The sequence below is a fragment of the Vombatus ursinus genome, unplaced genomic scaffold, assembly GCF_900497805.2.
Source record: "Vombatus ursinus unplaced genomic scaffold, bare-nosed wombat genome assembly UNPS02014793.1, whole genome shotgun sequence".
Classification (NCBI taxonomy): domain Eukaryota; kingdom Metazoa; phylum Chordata; class Mammalia; order Diprotodontia; family Vombatidae; genus Vombatus; species Vombatus ursinus.
Genome location: NW_020954571.1, coordinates 3,374,076 through 3,392,216, shown reverse-complemented (window position 1 = coordinate 3,392,216; position 18,141 = coordinate 3,374,076). Strand labels below are relative to the sequence as shown.

Below are 18,141 nucleotides of genomic sequence, written 5' to 3'. Positions count from 1 at the left end.
CACTCTAAGTCAAAAGATCTGATTTTCAGTCCCAGCTCTACCATCCACTAGCTGTGTGACATTAGGCAAATCACTTAACCTCTCTGAATCCTCTCTCTTCTTCTGTCAAAAGGGGGTAAGAATATCTGCTTTCTAATTCTCACAATAATCAGGTACTATATAAACATAAGTATTCCCCATTGTTAAGGGCATCTAGATAACACAGTAGGTAGAGCACTGAGCCTGGAGTCAGGAAGACATCATCCTGAGTTCAAATCCAGCCTCAGATACTTACTAGTTGTGTGACCCTGGGAAAGTCATTTCACCCTGTTTGCCTCAGTTTCTTCATCTGTAAAATGAGCTGGAGAAGGAAATGCAAACCACTCCAGTATCTTTGCCAAGAAAACCCCAAATGGGGTCATGAAGAAGAGTCAGACATGAATGAAAAATGACTGAACAACAACAGTAATTCCCCATTGTTGAAACACTAGTTGAAGAAACAACATGGTAAGTGGTTAGAACTGGAAAATGCTGATAAAAAGCTGGAGGTTTTTCTGGAAAGTCCTATTAGAGAAATATAGCTGATATAGACTAGATAGAAAAGCTTTAATTTGCTAAGATAGGGACAGGGGTAGGGATTGACCCATTATTTCATTGCTATAGAAAATTCCTCAATAAGCAAACTCTACCAAGGCAGATCGGGAGTTTCTTTGAAACATGTCATCTTGGATAAATTGTCCAGACCACTGATAAGTTAGGTGACCTACTCAGGATCATGTAACCAATATGTGTCAGAGAAAGAACTCCAAACCAGATCTTCCTGGCTTCAAGACTAGATTTCTGTTCACTAGCAGGGCTGGGGAACCTGCAGTGCCACAGATTCCCCACCTCTGCCCATGATACCGATCAAGATACTTTATAGGAAAGAGTCCTTTACATATAAAAATGAACTTGATAAATGTATGTCTTTGGTTTCCTTATTTCTACTGGAGATACATTCCTATATGTTGCATTAGGAGATGCATTCAGTGTGATGATGAAGACACATTGTGGCAACAGTCAGCTAAGAGAACAAGATATTGTTGATGTGATGGGCTAGGTGGTGTGATGTTCTCAGCTGGATGGATAATGGATAATGACCTGGAGATGTTTTTATCTTTTGAGGGCCCTGTTGGTTTCCCTGGTGATCCTGGTCCCCCTGGAGAACCTGGTCCTGCGGTAAGTATCAAATGGGCATGGTCACTGTAGTCTGAGCAAAGACTTTGAGCTGTTCTTTTCCCTACCCCCTTCGTCTAGGAATTTTTTTTCTTAGCCACAAAGAGTTCCACTTTGCTGCACTATTTTCTCCTGACAGGCTTCAACATTTTGATGGCAGTTAAAAAAAAAAAAAGAAAGAAAGGAAAAAGAAAAAATGTATTTCCTGTTTCTAAACATCTCTTCAGAGAAAACAAATTGCCTTGAGTCAACACAGATTTCATTGTTTAAAAGGGAAATGAGGATATTTTGGGGTTCATGTAGCCTACTGATGAGTGGAATGCTTTGGAAAGGCTTACTGATTTTAGGTCCTCTGTAAGAATTTGGAGAGATTAGAATTAACTCATTTTTCTTTCTTCCATAGGGTCAAGATGGTCCACCAGGTGATAAAGGAGATGATGGTGAACCTGGTCAAACTGTAAGTTATTTTCAATGCTGTAGAGTCTAGACCCACTAGGAATCATATTCCAAGTTTGCTGGCAGAAAATAATCCTATCATTCTTATTTGACATTCTCACCTTGCTTTGCTCATGGGGAGAAATCATTTCCTTCGAAGGGTTTCGGTCCATTTCTGTCTAGAGCCTAGAGGATCTGAACCAGATGACACCTCTGGGACCCATCCAGCTCCCACCATCTGTGCATCTATAACCATAGGATTTCTTATCCTAAATTAGATGCTGAGTTTATGATTAAACGTGGCCCTGCTTCCAACAGAGACCATTGCTTAGTATTCCACTCAGAGATAACTACTAACTCCACCCAACCACGACTGCCTCCCTACCTCCAACAAATGGAACAGTTGGTTGTTGTGAAATGACATGCCCTGAGGGTGGGAAGCTTATGTCCAGGATCTTGGGATTTGATCACTCCCATTTCACAGTGCACAGAGTTGCAGAATGGGAGTAGGGGGTAATCATGCAGCCACAGCCAGGACATTAATTAGATGGTGAAACCTGTAACAGAGAATTCCTTGGGCTAGATTAATGCAGGCTCCTGTTAATATGATTCCAGATTTCCAGGCATCTGTGCTATCATGTGCCAGGGGAGAAAAGAGGTACAATTTCAGGCTAGCTGGGAAGAGCTCAGAACTGAAACTCTCAAAGATTATCCATTATTATCCCCCTGCAAGGTGGTTAGAATCTATCCGCTTTGGGTCATGTTAGTCAGAAAGTCTCAATTCCAACTGTTTTCCCATTTTCTTTCTCTAAATCCAGGGATCCCCAGGCCCTACTGGTGAACCAGGGCCATCTGGACCTCCAGGCAAAAGGGTAAATAACTTTGAAGAATATCTTGGGCTTTTGGTTTTCTGTATGAAGCAATCACCTATTTTCAGTGTCCTTTGCCGGGAATCTAAGTAATGTAACCAGGACTTTGGTGGGGAAAGGGCTCCTGTTCCACAATGCACTTTCCATTCAATTTCCATCATCATCGCAGAACAATTCCAGGCATTGGAACAGGTACATAATGCTTACTGATTGATTTGTGTATTGATAGATAGAATGACATCATCACATCAAATTCATGCCAGACTCTTTGGGTGATAGGTCAAGGTCTATCAGTAATTGAGGAATAGATCAGACTCCCCAGTGGAGTTACATTTCTATCTCCCCTATTAGAATTTTGTGCAAACCAGAACAAAATTTAGACATTTGCATGGTGAATAATGTAGCCACATGTCCACCCACACTAAACCAGGCTACTTAAAAGGGAACTAGAAAAATGAGGCCAGACCATAATAGTCACAACAACATTCTTGTCTCCCTGATATTTTTCTTTGTGATTTTGGTGGGTGGAGGAGGGGACATTGACATAATAATAAATATTCTGAGTAAGAGCCTATGCAAACCAGAGGTGATTGTGCGCCACTTTTCTCATCTTCCCTATGGTTCCCAACCCAATATTCTCTCTCTTATCAATCATTGGTCTTGTCCCTCCGTGTTCAATTGGGGAACGAATGAATGAATGAATGAAAAAAACCTTTATTAAGCATTTTCTATGTGCCAAGCACTGTGTTAAGTGCTGAAGATACAAATACTGGCAAAAAACAAATCTCTGCTTTTAAAAGAACTTACATTTGAATGAGGGAAACAATACACATAAGGGAGTGGTGGCCATAATGGGGCTCATTGGTTAGGAAAATCACAGGTGCAGCAAGGGGGCCATAGAACAGTAGATTGGCATACCAATTAAGTAACAATGGCAGAGTTAATTTGGTCACATCTCCACAACTGGAGAGAAGCTTCAGTGGCAAGGCAATTGGAGAGGAGGTAGTGGTAAAGAAAAGCATTATGGGAACTTTCTGAGATACTGTTCCATGATTCACAACAGCAGGGCCCCAGAGTGAAGGTTTCTCCAAAACGTGGTCCCTGGTGTGGGCAGAAAGCCTGAGTGGAGGAGGCGGCCAGAGAGAAGAGAGTGAATGGCTTCATATCTATTCTCTGTTTTTGTTAGGGTCCTCCTGGACCAGCTGGCCCTGAAGGAAGACAAGGAGAGAAAGGAGCCAAGGTAACTAGCATCTTGCCCAGACTATTCTGCATAATACCCAAGAGGGAGTTGTTTGAAGGGTTGAGGGGGTGGGATGCAGAGGTGATGAAAGAAAAAAAAATTAGTATTTAACTTCCTAACCCAGTTGTTCAATAGAAACAGCAAAACTTTGGTCATTGGCTTCAAAGGAAGTTGCATTTTATTCCAGCCTTAAAGATAGTTAGCACATGCCAGAAGAATGTTAATGATTTTTTTGTCTTGCCTTGGGGTGGTTCCTTATAGCATGTGTTTATGTTTAAGTGTCTGTCTGCCAAGCTGCATATGCTTGACTCCCGTTGTCATTGCCCTTAGGGCTCTGTGAGAAACTCGAGGAACCTAACTCTGAGGGGTCAGAGCCATAACTTTGAAAAGACCTAAAAACAAATATTTAGGGGCAGCCTTGAGATGTCTGGATGTGTGTGATCTGGATCAAGGCATTTAACTTCTTGGGTCTCTGTTTCCTCATCTGTAAAATAAGAGGAGTGAAGGGAAGCTAGACAGTCCCTTTCAGTTTTAAATCTATGATCCTATCAAATAGGAAAATCTTGAAGACTTTTGCATGCTTTAGGGGATAGTGTGGGCATCTGAATTGCATTTCACAGAACATTTTCTCTCTTCTATTTTTCCCATAGGGTGAAGCTGGCTTGGAGGGCCCACCTGGAAAGACTGGTCCAATTGGTCCCCAAGGTGCACCAGGCAAACCTGGTCCTGATGGCCTTCGAGGGATTCCAGGCCCGGTGGTAAATGTCTTATGGACCAAAGGGCAGCTTAGCTTGAGTACTGGTGACCAATTCACAGTCCAAGCAAGTTGGAATGCAGGCTTTCTGTGGGAATGCCAAATCATACTTCTTTAGCAAAACTAGAGGTGGAGGGTGGGGTGGGTCTTGGGGAATGAGGGGAGAAGCATATGTTATGATTGAAGGGGCTGTTGTACTTGAGCCTTATAGAGAGGACATGTATTTTTCAGGGAGAACAAGGTCTACCAGGATCTCCTGGCCCAGACGGTCCCCCTGGTCCCATGGTAAGTGCCATCCATTACCTTAAGCATTTCCTAATGTACAAACTTGGTGAGAAACACCTGTGGTTTTGTTTACTATAGGAAATTCTAAATCCAATAAGCCAATGTTAATTAGTCTTAAAATATGATTCTTTTACTATTTTCTTTCAGGGTCCCCCAGGCCTTCCAGGTCTGAAGGGAGATTCAGGTCCCAAAGGTGAAAAGGTATGATGTCTGTTACAAATAAACCTGATCTCCGAGTTTCTCTTTTCAATAGCACCATCTTTCTCTTCTATTGTCTGCTCCTGGCTGAGAAGGAAGCAGGTTTCAGAATCAATCAGCAGTGAATCTTTATTTTATGTGTTTGAGGTGTTTGACCAGTGCCAGGTATCATTAGACTATAGAACTTCGAAGTTCTGTAACTTTGTTAGTATGGGCTATAATAAACATAAGGCTACTTTGACTCTATAGAAACAGATAATAACAGCTAGCATTTATATAGCACTTTACAAATATTATCTCATTTTATGCTTACAACCCGGAGAGTTAGGAACTATCATTATCCTCTTTTTACAAATTAGAAAACTGAGGAAGATAGAAGCTAAGTAACTTGCCTACGGTCACACATCTAGTTAGTGTCTGAAGACAGATTTGAATTCAGGTTTTCCTAAGTCAGGGTCTATTGCTTTATGTACTATGCCACCTATCTGCCTCTGCATCCTTCTGAGAGTCAATAATAGATGGTCCACCAAAGCTGCTGTGGCCTCTCTGAACTTAGGCTGGTGCTCAGAAAACAGAGATGCAATTTATTGGCAGGTCTGAGCTCAGTGCCTTTCCATAGACATGAATGAAAAGATGAAAAAGCATTTATTGAGTATTTACTATGTTCAAAGCATTTTGCTAAGCACTGGGGATAAAAAATGTTTGCTAATTTCTGCTCTCAAGGAGCTTAACATCTAATCAGGGGAGACAATACATATGGGTAGTCTCGGGTACAAGTCAAACGAAAAGGTCCCATGCTCCGTTAGCATTTTCTTGAGTGTTGTTTCCATTAATAAAAAGGAATCCATTTCTGATGTTGAATTATTTTATCGACTTTGACTTTGAGAACTTTATTTTCTGGATCTTCAGTAGCTGTAGCTGTTGCTGAGGATGGGGCTGAAGCACCTGCAGAGACATTTGCCAAGTTGCATCTTCATACAAGTTGCTTACCTGGTCAGTGGAGGTGGGGCCGACTAGAAGCAGGGTCCATGGTTGTTCCCAAGGTTCTTGAGCTTATCAAGAATGCCACTACAGTGGCAATTGGTGGAGGTGGGGAAGATGGATTCCTTCTCTTCCAGAGTTACACTCCTGGATGATAGCTGTATGAGTGACTAGAAAACACAGCCTCCAAGAAAACCTCTATATCATGATGAGGCATCAGGAAAATTCTTGGAGTAGGGGTACTGTATTATATTATAATTATAAAATTATAAAATATTATGAGGGCTGGGAATAGTTTCCACAAAATCCTACTCTGATGACTCCTTATGGCATAGGGGGACCATGGGCTGTTAATGGTGATACTAAGCAAAGTTTTAGCACTGGTGGGTCTTGATGCCAAACTGGAAAGGCTTCAAGTCTGGTCTTAACATAATGGACCTGCTCTCTGATCACCAGTCTATTGAAGATTGACCACTAAGTGATGAGATCTTTGACAATTTTGAGCCATGAAGTAGCTTTAGTCTCTGTTCCCAAGAAGGTTGTACAGTCTAGATAGGATACAAGGCATAGACACATTGAACAGACTGAGAAGCACTGTATGCTAAACTATTGACTCCTCACTAAAGGTATAGAATGAATTCAGAGCAGGAAAAAGCATTGTGGGCTAGAGTAGTCAGGGAAGGCTTCATGGACAAAGTGGAACTCAAGGTAAGCCTGAAGGATGTACAGGATTTGGTTAAGTGGAAAGGATCTCAGAAAGAATTCTCTTCTAAGTCAAGAGAATAGAAGAAACAGAAGCATAGAGAGAAATCACTAAAAGACTTTCCTGATTAAAGTGGATCTCCCCAAAATTCCTAGACCTCACTTTCTTAGGGAGTCCTTAAGAAGTCTATGTGCCTCTAAGACTAAACATGTTTCACATCTTGTTCTTCCAAATGTATCTCCCCTCTGCCTCCTGAAGACATGCTTTTTAGTCACTTGAAAAATAGGCACATTCATCTCTCTTTTACTGCAGGGTCATCCAGGTTTGATTGGTCTTATTGGACCTCCTGGCGAACAGGGTGAAAAAGGTGACCGAGGTCTTCCCGGACCTCAGGGTTCATCAGGTCCTAAAGGAGAACAGGTAGGTGATCTGGGCCCCATTTTACTATAGAATTTCTAGCTTTCTCAGGAAAACCAGACAAACTAGAGCTGTAGAATTATGGAGATTTAGAGCTGGGAGAGATCCTTAGAGATCACTGAATAGGTCATGCATGGGAGAGTTCTTCCTAAACTATGAAATTCTCTGCCAATGTATGATGGTAAGATTATTGTCACTGTTATCATCATCATCATCCATCCCAAATCCCTCATTTTACAGATAAATAAACTGAGGTCCATGTAAAGAGCTGAAAATAGAATTCAGCTCTCGTGACTCCCAGTCTACACTTCTTTCCAAGTAAAAGGAATAGAGATAGGGATAAGACCTGTGGTTTCATTAACATAGGGAACAGACAAAGAAATTCCCTTAACTAATGCAGATTTATACCTTCTCTGCAATTTATAATCTTAGAAAATTGCCTACATCATTGAGAGGTTAAGTGACTCACCTAGAGTCACACAGCCAGAGTGGACAGAGGTGAGACTTGAACCCAGATCCTCCTGGCTTTAACACTGGTGGTTCTGTATCCACTATGATATGAATATCATGCTGCTGCCTCTCTTCCAACTAAAAGGTAGTCTTCAGTGTGAAAGTGATTTTTACATTTCCCGATTTTACTGCCCAAGTGCCAAGATATGTGTAAAGCATTCTGAGGATGACAAATGACCCCCTGTAAAATAGAGGCACACATGTCTTCAAGCAAATGAGAGCATCTGTTGAAAGACTAATTCGAGAATTGGCCACTCAATAGTCATAATAAGAAGAGTGATAATCATTGGCATTTATATAACACTTTAGTGTTTGCCAAGTGCTGCACACACTTATACTGTTGGAGCTCACAATAACCCAGTCAGGTTGGAATACAATGTAAATAAGTCAGTCAACAGCAGGCTAGGGGAAATGATGGTTAGTGGCCCTTAATAAAATGATGGAGAGGTAAGCAGAATAGAACCCCATTTTCATGTGTGCTGCCTGCCTGAAGAGTCCGGATTTTAATATCTCTTTATCTTCTTTTTCTTTTTAGGGTATAACTGGTCCTTCTGGTCCCCTTGGTCCCCCTGGACCTCCCGGTTTACCAGTGAGTATCTGGAAGGGTGAATTAGTTGTGATTCCACTCACTTTGCTTCTAGAGTTTCAGAGATGCCTGGGGGCAGAGTGAAGGATGGAATGAGGAGAGGAAATGGGAGATATCAGTGGACTTTGACTTCCACAGGCTGGTTGAGTGATGTAGCCACAATTGGTATCTGTGAGCTGGTGAGAGAGGTTGGGGTGGCCATTGAGCTGGTTAGAATTTCCTTAAAAGCAGGGTTTGAAGTATGAGAGATAAGGAGGTAGACAGGATCTTTTACAATTTCCCTGAGTGAAGTAAGGCTGGTGGGCATTGGGGAGTCCTATTTACATGCATCAGTAGGCATTGTAGGTACCCCTCTGTACTTTTGAAACCATTATGATGCCTGCTTTACAGGTTCAATCCTTAGCAAAACTACAAAATGGATGAAGCTCTTCCTTACACCCTTTCTCTCCTAGTACTATGCCTACCCCCTGCCTGACCTGCCCTAATGCTGTCCCTGGCAGCCAGCAAGCTCTGGTCCCAGTCATGGTCTACCCAAACCCTATGACAACCATTGAGCTTCCCTTCCTTAACTATTATCCCTTCAGCTTTCACAGGGACATTAGCTAATTTGATCAACTAAACTCTGACTTCATTCTCCTGGGAGAGTACACCAGAGGACACTTATAAGCAGCCTGTGCACTTTTTCAGTGGCCTCTGGGGGCAACCTTCCCCCACTCCCACCCCACAGCTTTGTTAGTTAACTCATTACTGGTTCTAATGGTGAGAATTTTGGTTCCTGCAGTAGAGTAGAGAAGGGATATACTTCAGGTGTTGGTAGGGTGTTTTGGCATCTTCAGTTCACCCCTCCCTTCCTACATTTGGGTTGGTTTGACCTCATCCTCTCCTTCTACTTTCACAAATAACACATTCATTCATTCAATAATCACTTCCAAAGGATTCAAATAAAAGGCAGGAGCCAATGTGAAGTGATGATAAGGTTATTGAATTTGATGACCTTTAAAAACTTATGTTGGATCACAGATATTGTTTGACTCATATGATGTGTCAATTAGTTTTGCTGAACCACTTCCCCCTACCCCTTTTATTCTCTGTTACAAGGAAGGGTGTGCTGGCCAAGGTATAGAAGGAAGGGAGATTTTGGAAATGCAAATGATATAAAAGTGAAAGATATAAACTACAATTGTTTAAATAAGGAATTTATATTTGGAGGGGAAGGGAACATAGGCTATAGAAAAAGTTACTTCCCTGGCCCTAACTTCCTGTTGTTTTTATCTCTAGGGCCCTCCTGGTCCCAAAGGTGCTAAAGGTTCTTCGGTAAGTGCTCTGTTTACCAAAATCCATGGTGTGATTTCTCAGAATCTCAAAGTTGAGAGGAAGCCTCCATTTAGAACAGCCTTTACTTGACTAAGAATCCCCCCCATAACATCCCTGACAAGTTGTTTTTGCTTAATAAAGACCCATTTCTCCTACTTCTCTTTGAGGCCAAGGAGAAACAAGTCTAATCCTATCTCCATGTGACAGCCTGTCAAATACTTAAAGATCACTATCTTGTGCCTCCTAAGTCTAGTTGATGTTCCTTCATTTTTAAAGAGGACCAATGACATCACGGGTGATGTCTTGACTTATGTGTGAATTGGATTTAAGTGAGGCACAGTTGTACAGCCATCACCCTCACTTTCTCTTCCTGAGTTATTAAAGTCCAGTGGTAAGACAAAAGTCAAGATGACTGACATTGGCCCAAGATGCTGTGGATGACCTTGGTATCTTTGATGCCTGGTCAAGATCTAAGTGCTCCATAGCACCTCCTCCAGTAGCCTTTATGGCCATTGGAACAATTTGTTCTCATTCACCCATTCCACTGGGGAAAGTCTTCATGTGCTTTGGGTAGACACCCCCTAATTCACCGAGAGGTGTAGGCTCTTTACCATTCTGATCACCCATTTTGAATTCTCTCCAACTTGTCAATATCCATTCTATATAATGCCCAGTCCTTGGGTTTTAAATAATCAGGGGATCCAATTGTGTAGCCTTAGAAGTTTAAGAAAAAAAATTTCTACCTCTGTGATTGGATTGAATGGTTCCTGTTTTAGCTATCTCTAATCTCCAATTTCTTAGTTTTCAGATAGGGGAAGGTTTGGGGAAAAGGAGGAGAATGCCTGTAGTTGATCCCTGAGTCTCTCATGCCTTCTACTGTGCCCGGACTTGGAGTCAGGAAGCCCTAATGTTGAGTCTTGCCTTTTGACATGTCCTGGCTAAATTGCTCCATCTTTCACTCAGCGCTTCAGGAGCTCTTTAAGTTGCAGAATAGATTCTGATTCGCATTGGCAGAAGGAGTCTTCTCACTAGGCATTCCCCATAGGGAAAGGAAGGAAGGAAGAAAGAAAGAGAATGAAAATTCAATAACTCAATTAATTGGGTTCAACTGGGTCAGATAAAATGGTTCATTTCTAACCCAATACTGTATCTCTGTGGTAGAAGGGTATGGTTGCCCTCTTTGACTTTAGCCTCAGAGGAGAGTGTCCAAAGAAAGGTGTCCAGGGTAGGAGAAAGGCTTTGGGGATGTCATATAAGCATCTGTTGAAGGAAGTAGACATGTTTAGCCTGGAGAAGAGAAGACTCGACTGGGACATGGTAACTGTCTCCAAGTATTCAAAAGGCTGCTGTGTAGGGGAGGGATTGGACTTCTACTGTCTGGCTCCAGAAGGCAGAACCTGGAGCAATGGGGACAAGTTACAAAATGGCCATTTTTGATTAGATGTCAAGGAAAGCTTCCTAACCATCAGGGCTGTCCAAAAGTAGAATGAGCTTGTCTCAAGAATGGTGGGTTCCCCCTCCTTAGAGATCTTCAAGGGCGGGCAGGACAAACATTTGTCAGTCATGTTTTAATGAGGACTCCTTTTGTGTATGGATGAACTAAATGACTCCTGAGATCCATTCCAGCTCTCCAAGTCTGTGATTCTGGGTGGACACCTTAAGGTGGCATAGAGCATGGGTTGGCTGCGCTGCCACACTCAGTCTGCATGCTGATAGGGACATATATATCCTTAGGATCCCTAAATTTTCCTAAAAACTCATCATGAATCTCTCATTATTTTACCTAAACCCTTTATGAACAAGTATTTCCAACCTAGTTAACTCTGAGCTTCATATATTATTCTTAACTGTGTGAAAAAGTACTTGCTAGGTTTCCCTAAGTTTTGTTCTCTCAGGATCCAAGGGCATGGGCATGTAGGACACTCGTTCTGGCATAGGGGATATGTTGAACGAGGCTATAGTCTCTCTTTCCATCCCTCTTTTTTATTTTTATTTTTATTTTTATTTTTATAGGTCCTATCCCTGTCCATTCTCAGCTTTTGTCTTTGAATGCCTTCTCTGAAGTTTTTCTTTCAAATCTTTGATTACTGAGAAGACTAGAGATATTCATGTGAAAAACTGCATTTTATTCCATTATTGCTAATGCTCTCCAGTGGTTACACATGTATTCATTTTTCTCTTTTCCCACAGGGTCCAACAGGTCCCAAAGGAGAGGCTGGCCACCCTGGGCCTCCTGGTCCACCTGTAAGTAGTCTTTGTAGCTTTAAAGTTCTGTGTTGGAACTCTCAGTAACTCATAGTAACATTATAGTCACAGCATTTTCACCCTAGGAGATCCCAAATCACAGGGAGAGCTCAAGGAAGGAAACTGGATAAGATTTAATGTTTTGGTTGGAATTGACCTTTATGCTTAAGAAGTAGTATAACAAGTGAAATGCTGGAAAATTTCCTCCTGAGTTAAAGAAGGTATTCCTTGAATCTTATTCCCAATCTTGGTTTTATACATATGTATGTAAACACCTAGAAAATTAATTGCTTCTGGGACTTAAAAGTGTAGATTAGGCATTCTCTGGGTACATACCCATGTGTAGTTGTGGGTGATATAAAAATGTAGATTGCACAGTTCTTGTTCTCCAGTTGTTCACAGCCCTGGTAGGGAGACAAGACATACACATAAAACAATTAGCTATACAAGGCAGCATGCAATCAAGTGTAAAATTACTATAGAAACTCAGAGGAGGGAGATATAATTTAAGAGTATTTCAGACTGGCTGGATTAGAGGAGGGGGGAATGTGAGCAGAACCTTGAATAGAATAAAGATGTTGAATTTGTGGAAAGGACTGGAAAGGATGTTCTAGATTGAGAATATGAACAAAGAACAAAGTCAAGAACAAGACAGGAACGTGCTTGGGGGAATGAGTAAGAAATACATTGGACTAGAGCTGAGGATCATGTGAGGCTATCAAAATGAATATACAGGAAGTCCCTTTCAGCTCTAAATCTCTGCTCCTAGGGTGGAACCCTGTATTGGAGGGTTTGAGTGGCAGGCATAGATTGATTCTAGAGAGGCAACACAACAACATTCTAGAGCACCAACAGTAACAACGAAGTGATAATGATAAAAAAGGGCAATTAGAGGAGATTTTATATCATATGTGTTATCCAATCTGACAAGTATTTATTAATCTGTTACTGTGTACAAGGCATTATAGGTTCTAAGAATGGAAAGGTTTAGGAAAAAAAAGACAAAAAAAAAAAACCCAGCCCATGTCCTCAAGGAGCCTAAACTCTACTTAGAGTACAACATACAAACAAATAAATGTATGTGTGATGAATTGGGGAAGAGGTAGAGAGAGAGAGAGAGCTAACAACTGGAAGGATCAGGAAAGTCTTCTCATAGAAGATCATATATAGGAAAAACACATGGGGAATCCCTCTACTGGACTGTAAGCTCTGTGACGGGAAGGACTGTGTCTCATTGAGCTTCATACCCCGCCCCCCACAGCCCAGCATAATGCATTACCCTTAACAGATGTTTGTTGAATTAAATAAAAGATTCGTTGTATAGGATGAATTAAAATAGGGATGGAGAGCCTGAAGGTAGGAAATCTGTCAGTCTAATGCAGCAGGTGTGAGGTGATGAGAACCTAGGCTAGGGTAGAGCTGAAGAAAAGAAGGAATGAGTCATTACAAAGGAAGAATCCACTGCCATTATAATATACACAGGCATCCTTCCCACTGTGGTCATGTACTTGAAGCTGTTTCTAAATTGGTGGGGTTTGCTCACTTCGCCTTTGCCTCTTCCACATCACAGGGTCCTCCAGGTGAAGTCATTCAGCCATTGCCCATTCAGGCTTCTAGGACCCGACGGAACATTGATGCCAGTCTGCTGCTTGATGATGGCAATGGTGAGAACTACATGGATTATGCTGACGGCATGGAAGAGATCTTTGGCTCACTCAACTCTTTGAAACTGGAAATTGAGCAGATGAAGCATCCCTTAGGTACTCAGCACAATCCTGCTCGTACCTGCAAAGACTTGCAACTCTGCCACCCTGACTTCCCTGATGGTAGGTGGAGGGGCCAATACATGGTACAGTGAAGAGGGCACTGGGCTTGGAATCAGGAAGACCTGAGTTTGAATTTTGCCTCTAATACTTGCTAGCTGCATGAACCAGGGGAAGTGACTTAATCTTCATCTGCCTCAGTTTCCTCACATGTGAAATGGGGATATTAATAGCACCTTCTTCCTAGGATTATTGTGAGGATAAAAGCAGATAATATATGTAAAGTGCTTTGCAAACCTGCACCATATAAATGTTAGCTATTATTGTCATTAAGGGGGCCATGGAACTAGAGATGTCCAACTCAACATAATTTGTAAACCTATTAGGTTTTTTTTTTAAGTCCATGAGGAAGTCAAGTATTGTGCTTATAGTAGAAAAGTAAATCATTTCAGCATCTCATTTCTTGTTTAAGGAAGCTCAATGGAGGTGTTGAGTTTTTAATTTTTTTAATGCTCTCGACTTTAGACTACCCTTTAAAAACTACATATCAAATCTGTTAAAATAAATTATTTTAATAGAATTTGAACCCAAGCATACAAGTAAATTCTTTACAATTCATCCCCTGTATTAACTGTCCACTCCGCCTTGTTCATTATAACTTGTCCTAGGAGTGTCAAAGATCCAAAGGGATCTGAAGAAATATTCTAGAGATTTCTTTTGTGAAGGAGAAAAGAAGAAGAAAAAAGAAGAAAAAAAGGAGAAAAAAATGACTATCGGGTGCCTGACTCACTTTCTCTCTCTGAAATCCAGGTGAATATTGGGTTGACCCGAACCAAGGATGCTCCAGGGATTCTTTCAAAGTTTACTGCAATTTCACAGCTGGTGGAGAAACTTGCATCTTCCCTGATAAGAAATCAGAAGGAGTAAGTGCTGGTGTAATTTATTTCCCACTGAAAATTTTCTTAGTGTGTGTATTATGCATCTGGTAAGTTCAACAGGATGGCCTCAGTTTACAAATAAAAATCAGTGATTGATCTATTTCTTCCTGATCACTTCAAGATCAAGAGAACTGGCTTCCAGAAGTATGACTTAAGATTTTAAAAATAGATAATCATAGTAAATGAGTAGAATGAAACATTCTGGAAGTTGCCTGGAAGTTTTAGGGAAAGGAATATGTTGATGAATTGGGTTTTCTGGTTAATTAAGGCTTAAGTAGAATCACCTTTTTATTTTCAACCATTTCTGAAAATATTCCTGAAAATTCCTGAGTTCCCTCTCCCACCTTAGCTAGTTCAGTCTAGTGAACAACATTGGGTCCTTGTTGAAGGATTTTGCGGAACTTTGATCATCATTGCTGTGAACATTAGGGGTTGCATGCGGATTTTGAAGTAGAAGGTATGGGAGATTGAGCTGAGTGGTAAATAGCCACAGGGACATCTGTGGGAAGCTCCTGCTTGGACTCTAATAATCCATTTGGTTTTTCATGAATTGCATCTTTCTCCTGTTTAATGAGATGCTAGAGTCAATTGGATTCTGATTCATTTTATAGCAGTTTCATTCTCGTCACCATTAGGATCTTATTTTCTTCAAAGTCTCTCTGATCTGTTGGATTGGGATTTAGCCTCTTTATTAGGGTGTGTGTGTGTGTGTGTGTGTGTGTGTGTGTGTGTGTGTGTGTAAATTTATCAGCATATTTCTTTTATGGTTCATCCTTTTTAGGTTTGACAATTTTGGGAAAGAATGTGTATGTGTGTGCAAAAATATATGAGCACATTTCTTTTATAGCTCATCCTTTTTAGGTTCAACAATTTTGAGAAGGAATGCAAAGGCTGTTGCTGGTGTTACAGTATACTGCTATCCCTCACAGCTCGTTTTTATTTTTAGCATGCTCTCATTTTTGACTGTCTTGGCATAGAGAAGTACCCAAATCCTCACCTATGAATGGTTTATTGAAGTCAGCATAGAAATGTAAGATGTAACCTTCTAGCTGATTCCACCGAATTGTTGACAGGAGCACAAAAAACTCAAGAGTTGCAAAGGATCTCAGAAGCCGTCTAGTTTACCTTATACCTAAACATTCCCAATAATTGGCCATGCAGACTCAGCTCAAAGACTTCCAGGCATCCCATTCCATTGATGAACAACTTTAATTGTTAGGAGGTTTTTCTTTACATTGAGCATAAATCTACCTCTTGTCTGTCATCTTCCACCCACTGATCCTTCTGCCATTGGGGAGCTGCGGAGAGTATTTAATTCCTCTGCTCTGTGAAAGCCCCTCAGATGTTTGGACTCAGGTATAGAGGGAGATAGAAGCTTTCCAGGATGTGCCCAGTAAAGGATGCTTTCTTTTTATGCCTAAATCTGTGTTTTATCTTGGTTTGGCCCATATAGAAAGAATTAATGTTTGGCGATACCTTGATTGCTTCATCGCAGAAATGGAAAGGATTCGTGAATTGCCTACTGACTTCAGAGAATTGTTGATTATTCTTAATATGATTATTTATCCTTGGGCTATAATAAGATATTGACCATACTTGATAACAGGAATTGTTCTTGATTTATTCCAGCTTTGTAAATATACCCTTTTGGTAGTTATTCAGGGACATAAAGATTTATGTTAGGCAAAAAGTGTAGATTTCATTATTTTTATGACTGTGTACATGCCTCCTGAGGGGGCAGAGCAGACGGGTAACTGTATTTTATAGGCAGGTAATTTTTGTTCTTAATTGCATGGCTGATTCAATTTGTGTCCCAGCAAGGTAATGAAAAGATGTGTTTGTTGACACTTCTTCCGCCTTCCACCTTGCTTCAGAGGCAGAGAGAGATCAAGAGACTGGGATAGAGAAAGTAAAATGTCAGTATTTCTTAATCAGTCAGTTAAGACTTCAAGCGGTTTTGAAAATATTTCTTCACTGAAAGGACAAAATGTGTACTACAGCTAAATCTCAGGCTCTCAATAACAGCAAACTCAGTCAGGTGGACATAGCATTATCATAGTAGTCCAGTCAATGTGGCCAAAAGGAAGGGAGAAAAAAAAACTTACAAAAATGTTGCAGAATTCTTCTGTGTTACCCTCAGCAGGAACAAAGACATCAGAGTTGTGCAGGGACTCATTTCTGGCAGGTCTTGAATGAAAACTGGGCAGTGGATCGATGCTGGGCCTTTATAGAGCAGAGCACATCAAAGCCAGAAGAGACCTTAGGGATTAACTCTTTCAACCCCCTGTTTCACAGATAAGGGAACTGAGATTCAGAAATGCGATTTGATCAAGACTGCTTTGTAAGTATATGGCAAAGCCAGACTAAAATCCAACCTCCATATTCATACACACACATACACACACATACATATATACACACATACATATACACATATAAAACACATATACATATATGTGCATGTATGTATATGTATATACATACATATATATAAAATGCATACACATGTGTGTGGATGTGTGACTATATGTTTATACACACATGTATAGCTAAGTATATATATATATGAGTGTATAGAGTATATATGAATGCTTATGTATAATATATTAAAGTACTATATATACATGTATAAATATAAATATGTATATATATATATATATATATATATCATGTGTATACATATCCTCACAAATACTGACTTTTAAAGCTACATCCTTAATAACTTCACCATTGACAAACAAATCCTAAGATGAGGAAATAAAGTTTAAACTCAAGTTCTCCTCCTAGGCCACAATCCTTCCTCCCTCTAAATCATTCTGGAAATGGGATGTATTATAACACACACGTGGGTCATAAAGATCCGGAGAACTCTGGTTAGGCTGTAATGTCAGTTCAGAGGATTTGTGGATCTTGGGTTCAAATCTGCCCTGATTTGAAATTTCAAACCTTTGGAAGCCTGTGATTCAAGTGAGAAAATTCTTGTGGTAAACACAAAACGAAAAGTCTCACAATCTACCCCGTCTGGTTCCAGGTTCTGTCAGCTTGGCTCAATTCCAAGAACTAAATTAACTTAGAAAATATCTCATTATTTTCAGCTTCCTCTGGTTGCCAGTTATTCATCCTGACTAGCCTCATTGTGGGTAAATTAGAATGAAAGGTTTCTTGTAAGCACAAAGATTTCCTAGTAAAGTAATGCCTTCCATTTATGGTTCAGCTCTCCCTGAGGGGCCTAGAGTATTTCCTTGCCTTTTCAAGGGGGGAAGGCGATGAATTCATATTGAGAAAATTTGTGAAGAGTCTTTTAGCCATAAACATAAAGCAACTGGTCTCGGTCTTACAGAAATGGATTTATGAAAACAGTCTTTCAGTGCCCGGAGTCAGCATGACTGTAATGGTCTAAAAATACGGTACAATGGAAAACATACTGGCTCAGAAGTCTGAGGCCCAGGCATCACATCTCACCTCTGACCCTTACTATTTGTGTGACCTTGGGCAACTCACTAACCCTCCCTAGGCCTCAGTTTCCTGATCTGTAAAATGAGAAGTGTTGAATGAGGTATCCTCTGAGGTCTCTTCTGGCTCTAGATTTATGATCCTATGATCCAAGACAGAAGTAGAAGGTAGGATTGGGCGAGGCTAGAGGGAGTACAGGAAATATCCATTTACGTCACTAATGTAAAATGTAAGGAAAATGATTGAGTATGAGATTA

General features: G+C 40.7%; 1 protein-coding gene across 2 annotated transcripts in view; it reads left to right on the top strand.

Moving 5' to 3' along the window:
* Positions 1-18,141, top strand: part of COL5A1 (collagen type V alpha 1 chain) — a 303,659-nt gene that overhangs the window by 266,411 nt on the left and 19,107 nt on the right. For both annotated transcript variants that reach the window (XM_027869258.1, XM_027869257.1), the window contains exons 51-63: positions 1,144-1,197; positions 1,598-1,651; positions 2,448-2,501; positions 3,685-3,738; positions 4,389-4,496; positions 4,724-4,777; positions 4,925-4,978; positions 6,972-7,079; positions 8,122-8,175; positions 9,451-9,486; positions 11,677-11,730; positions 13,301-13,556; positions 14,304-14,416. In XM_027869258.1, the coding sequence (XP_027725059.1) occupies positions 1,144-1,197; positions 1,598-1,651; positions 2,448-2,501; positions 3,685-3,738; positions 4,389-4,496; positions 4,724-4,777; positions 4,925-4,978; positions 6,972-7,079; positions 8,122-8,175; positions 9,451-9,486; positions 11,677-11,730; positions 13,301-13,556; positions 14,304-14,416 (1,053 nt within the window). The remainder of the gene's footprint in view (positions 1-1,143; positions 1,198-1,597; positions 1,652-2,447; positions 2,502-3,684; positions 3,739-4,388; positions 4,497-4,723; positions 4,778-4,924; positions 4,979-6,971; positions 7,080-8,121; positions 8,176-9,450; positions 9,487-11,676; positions 11,731-13,300; positions 13,557-14,303; positions 14,417-18,141) is intronic.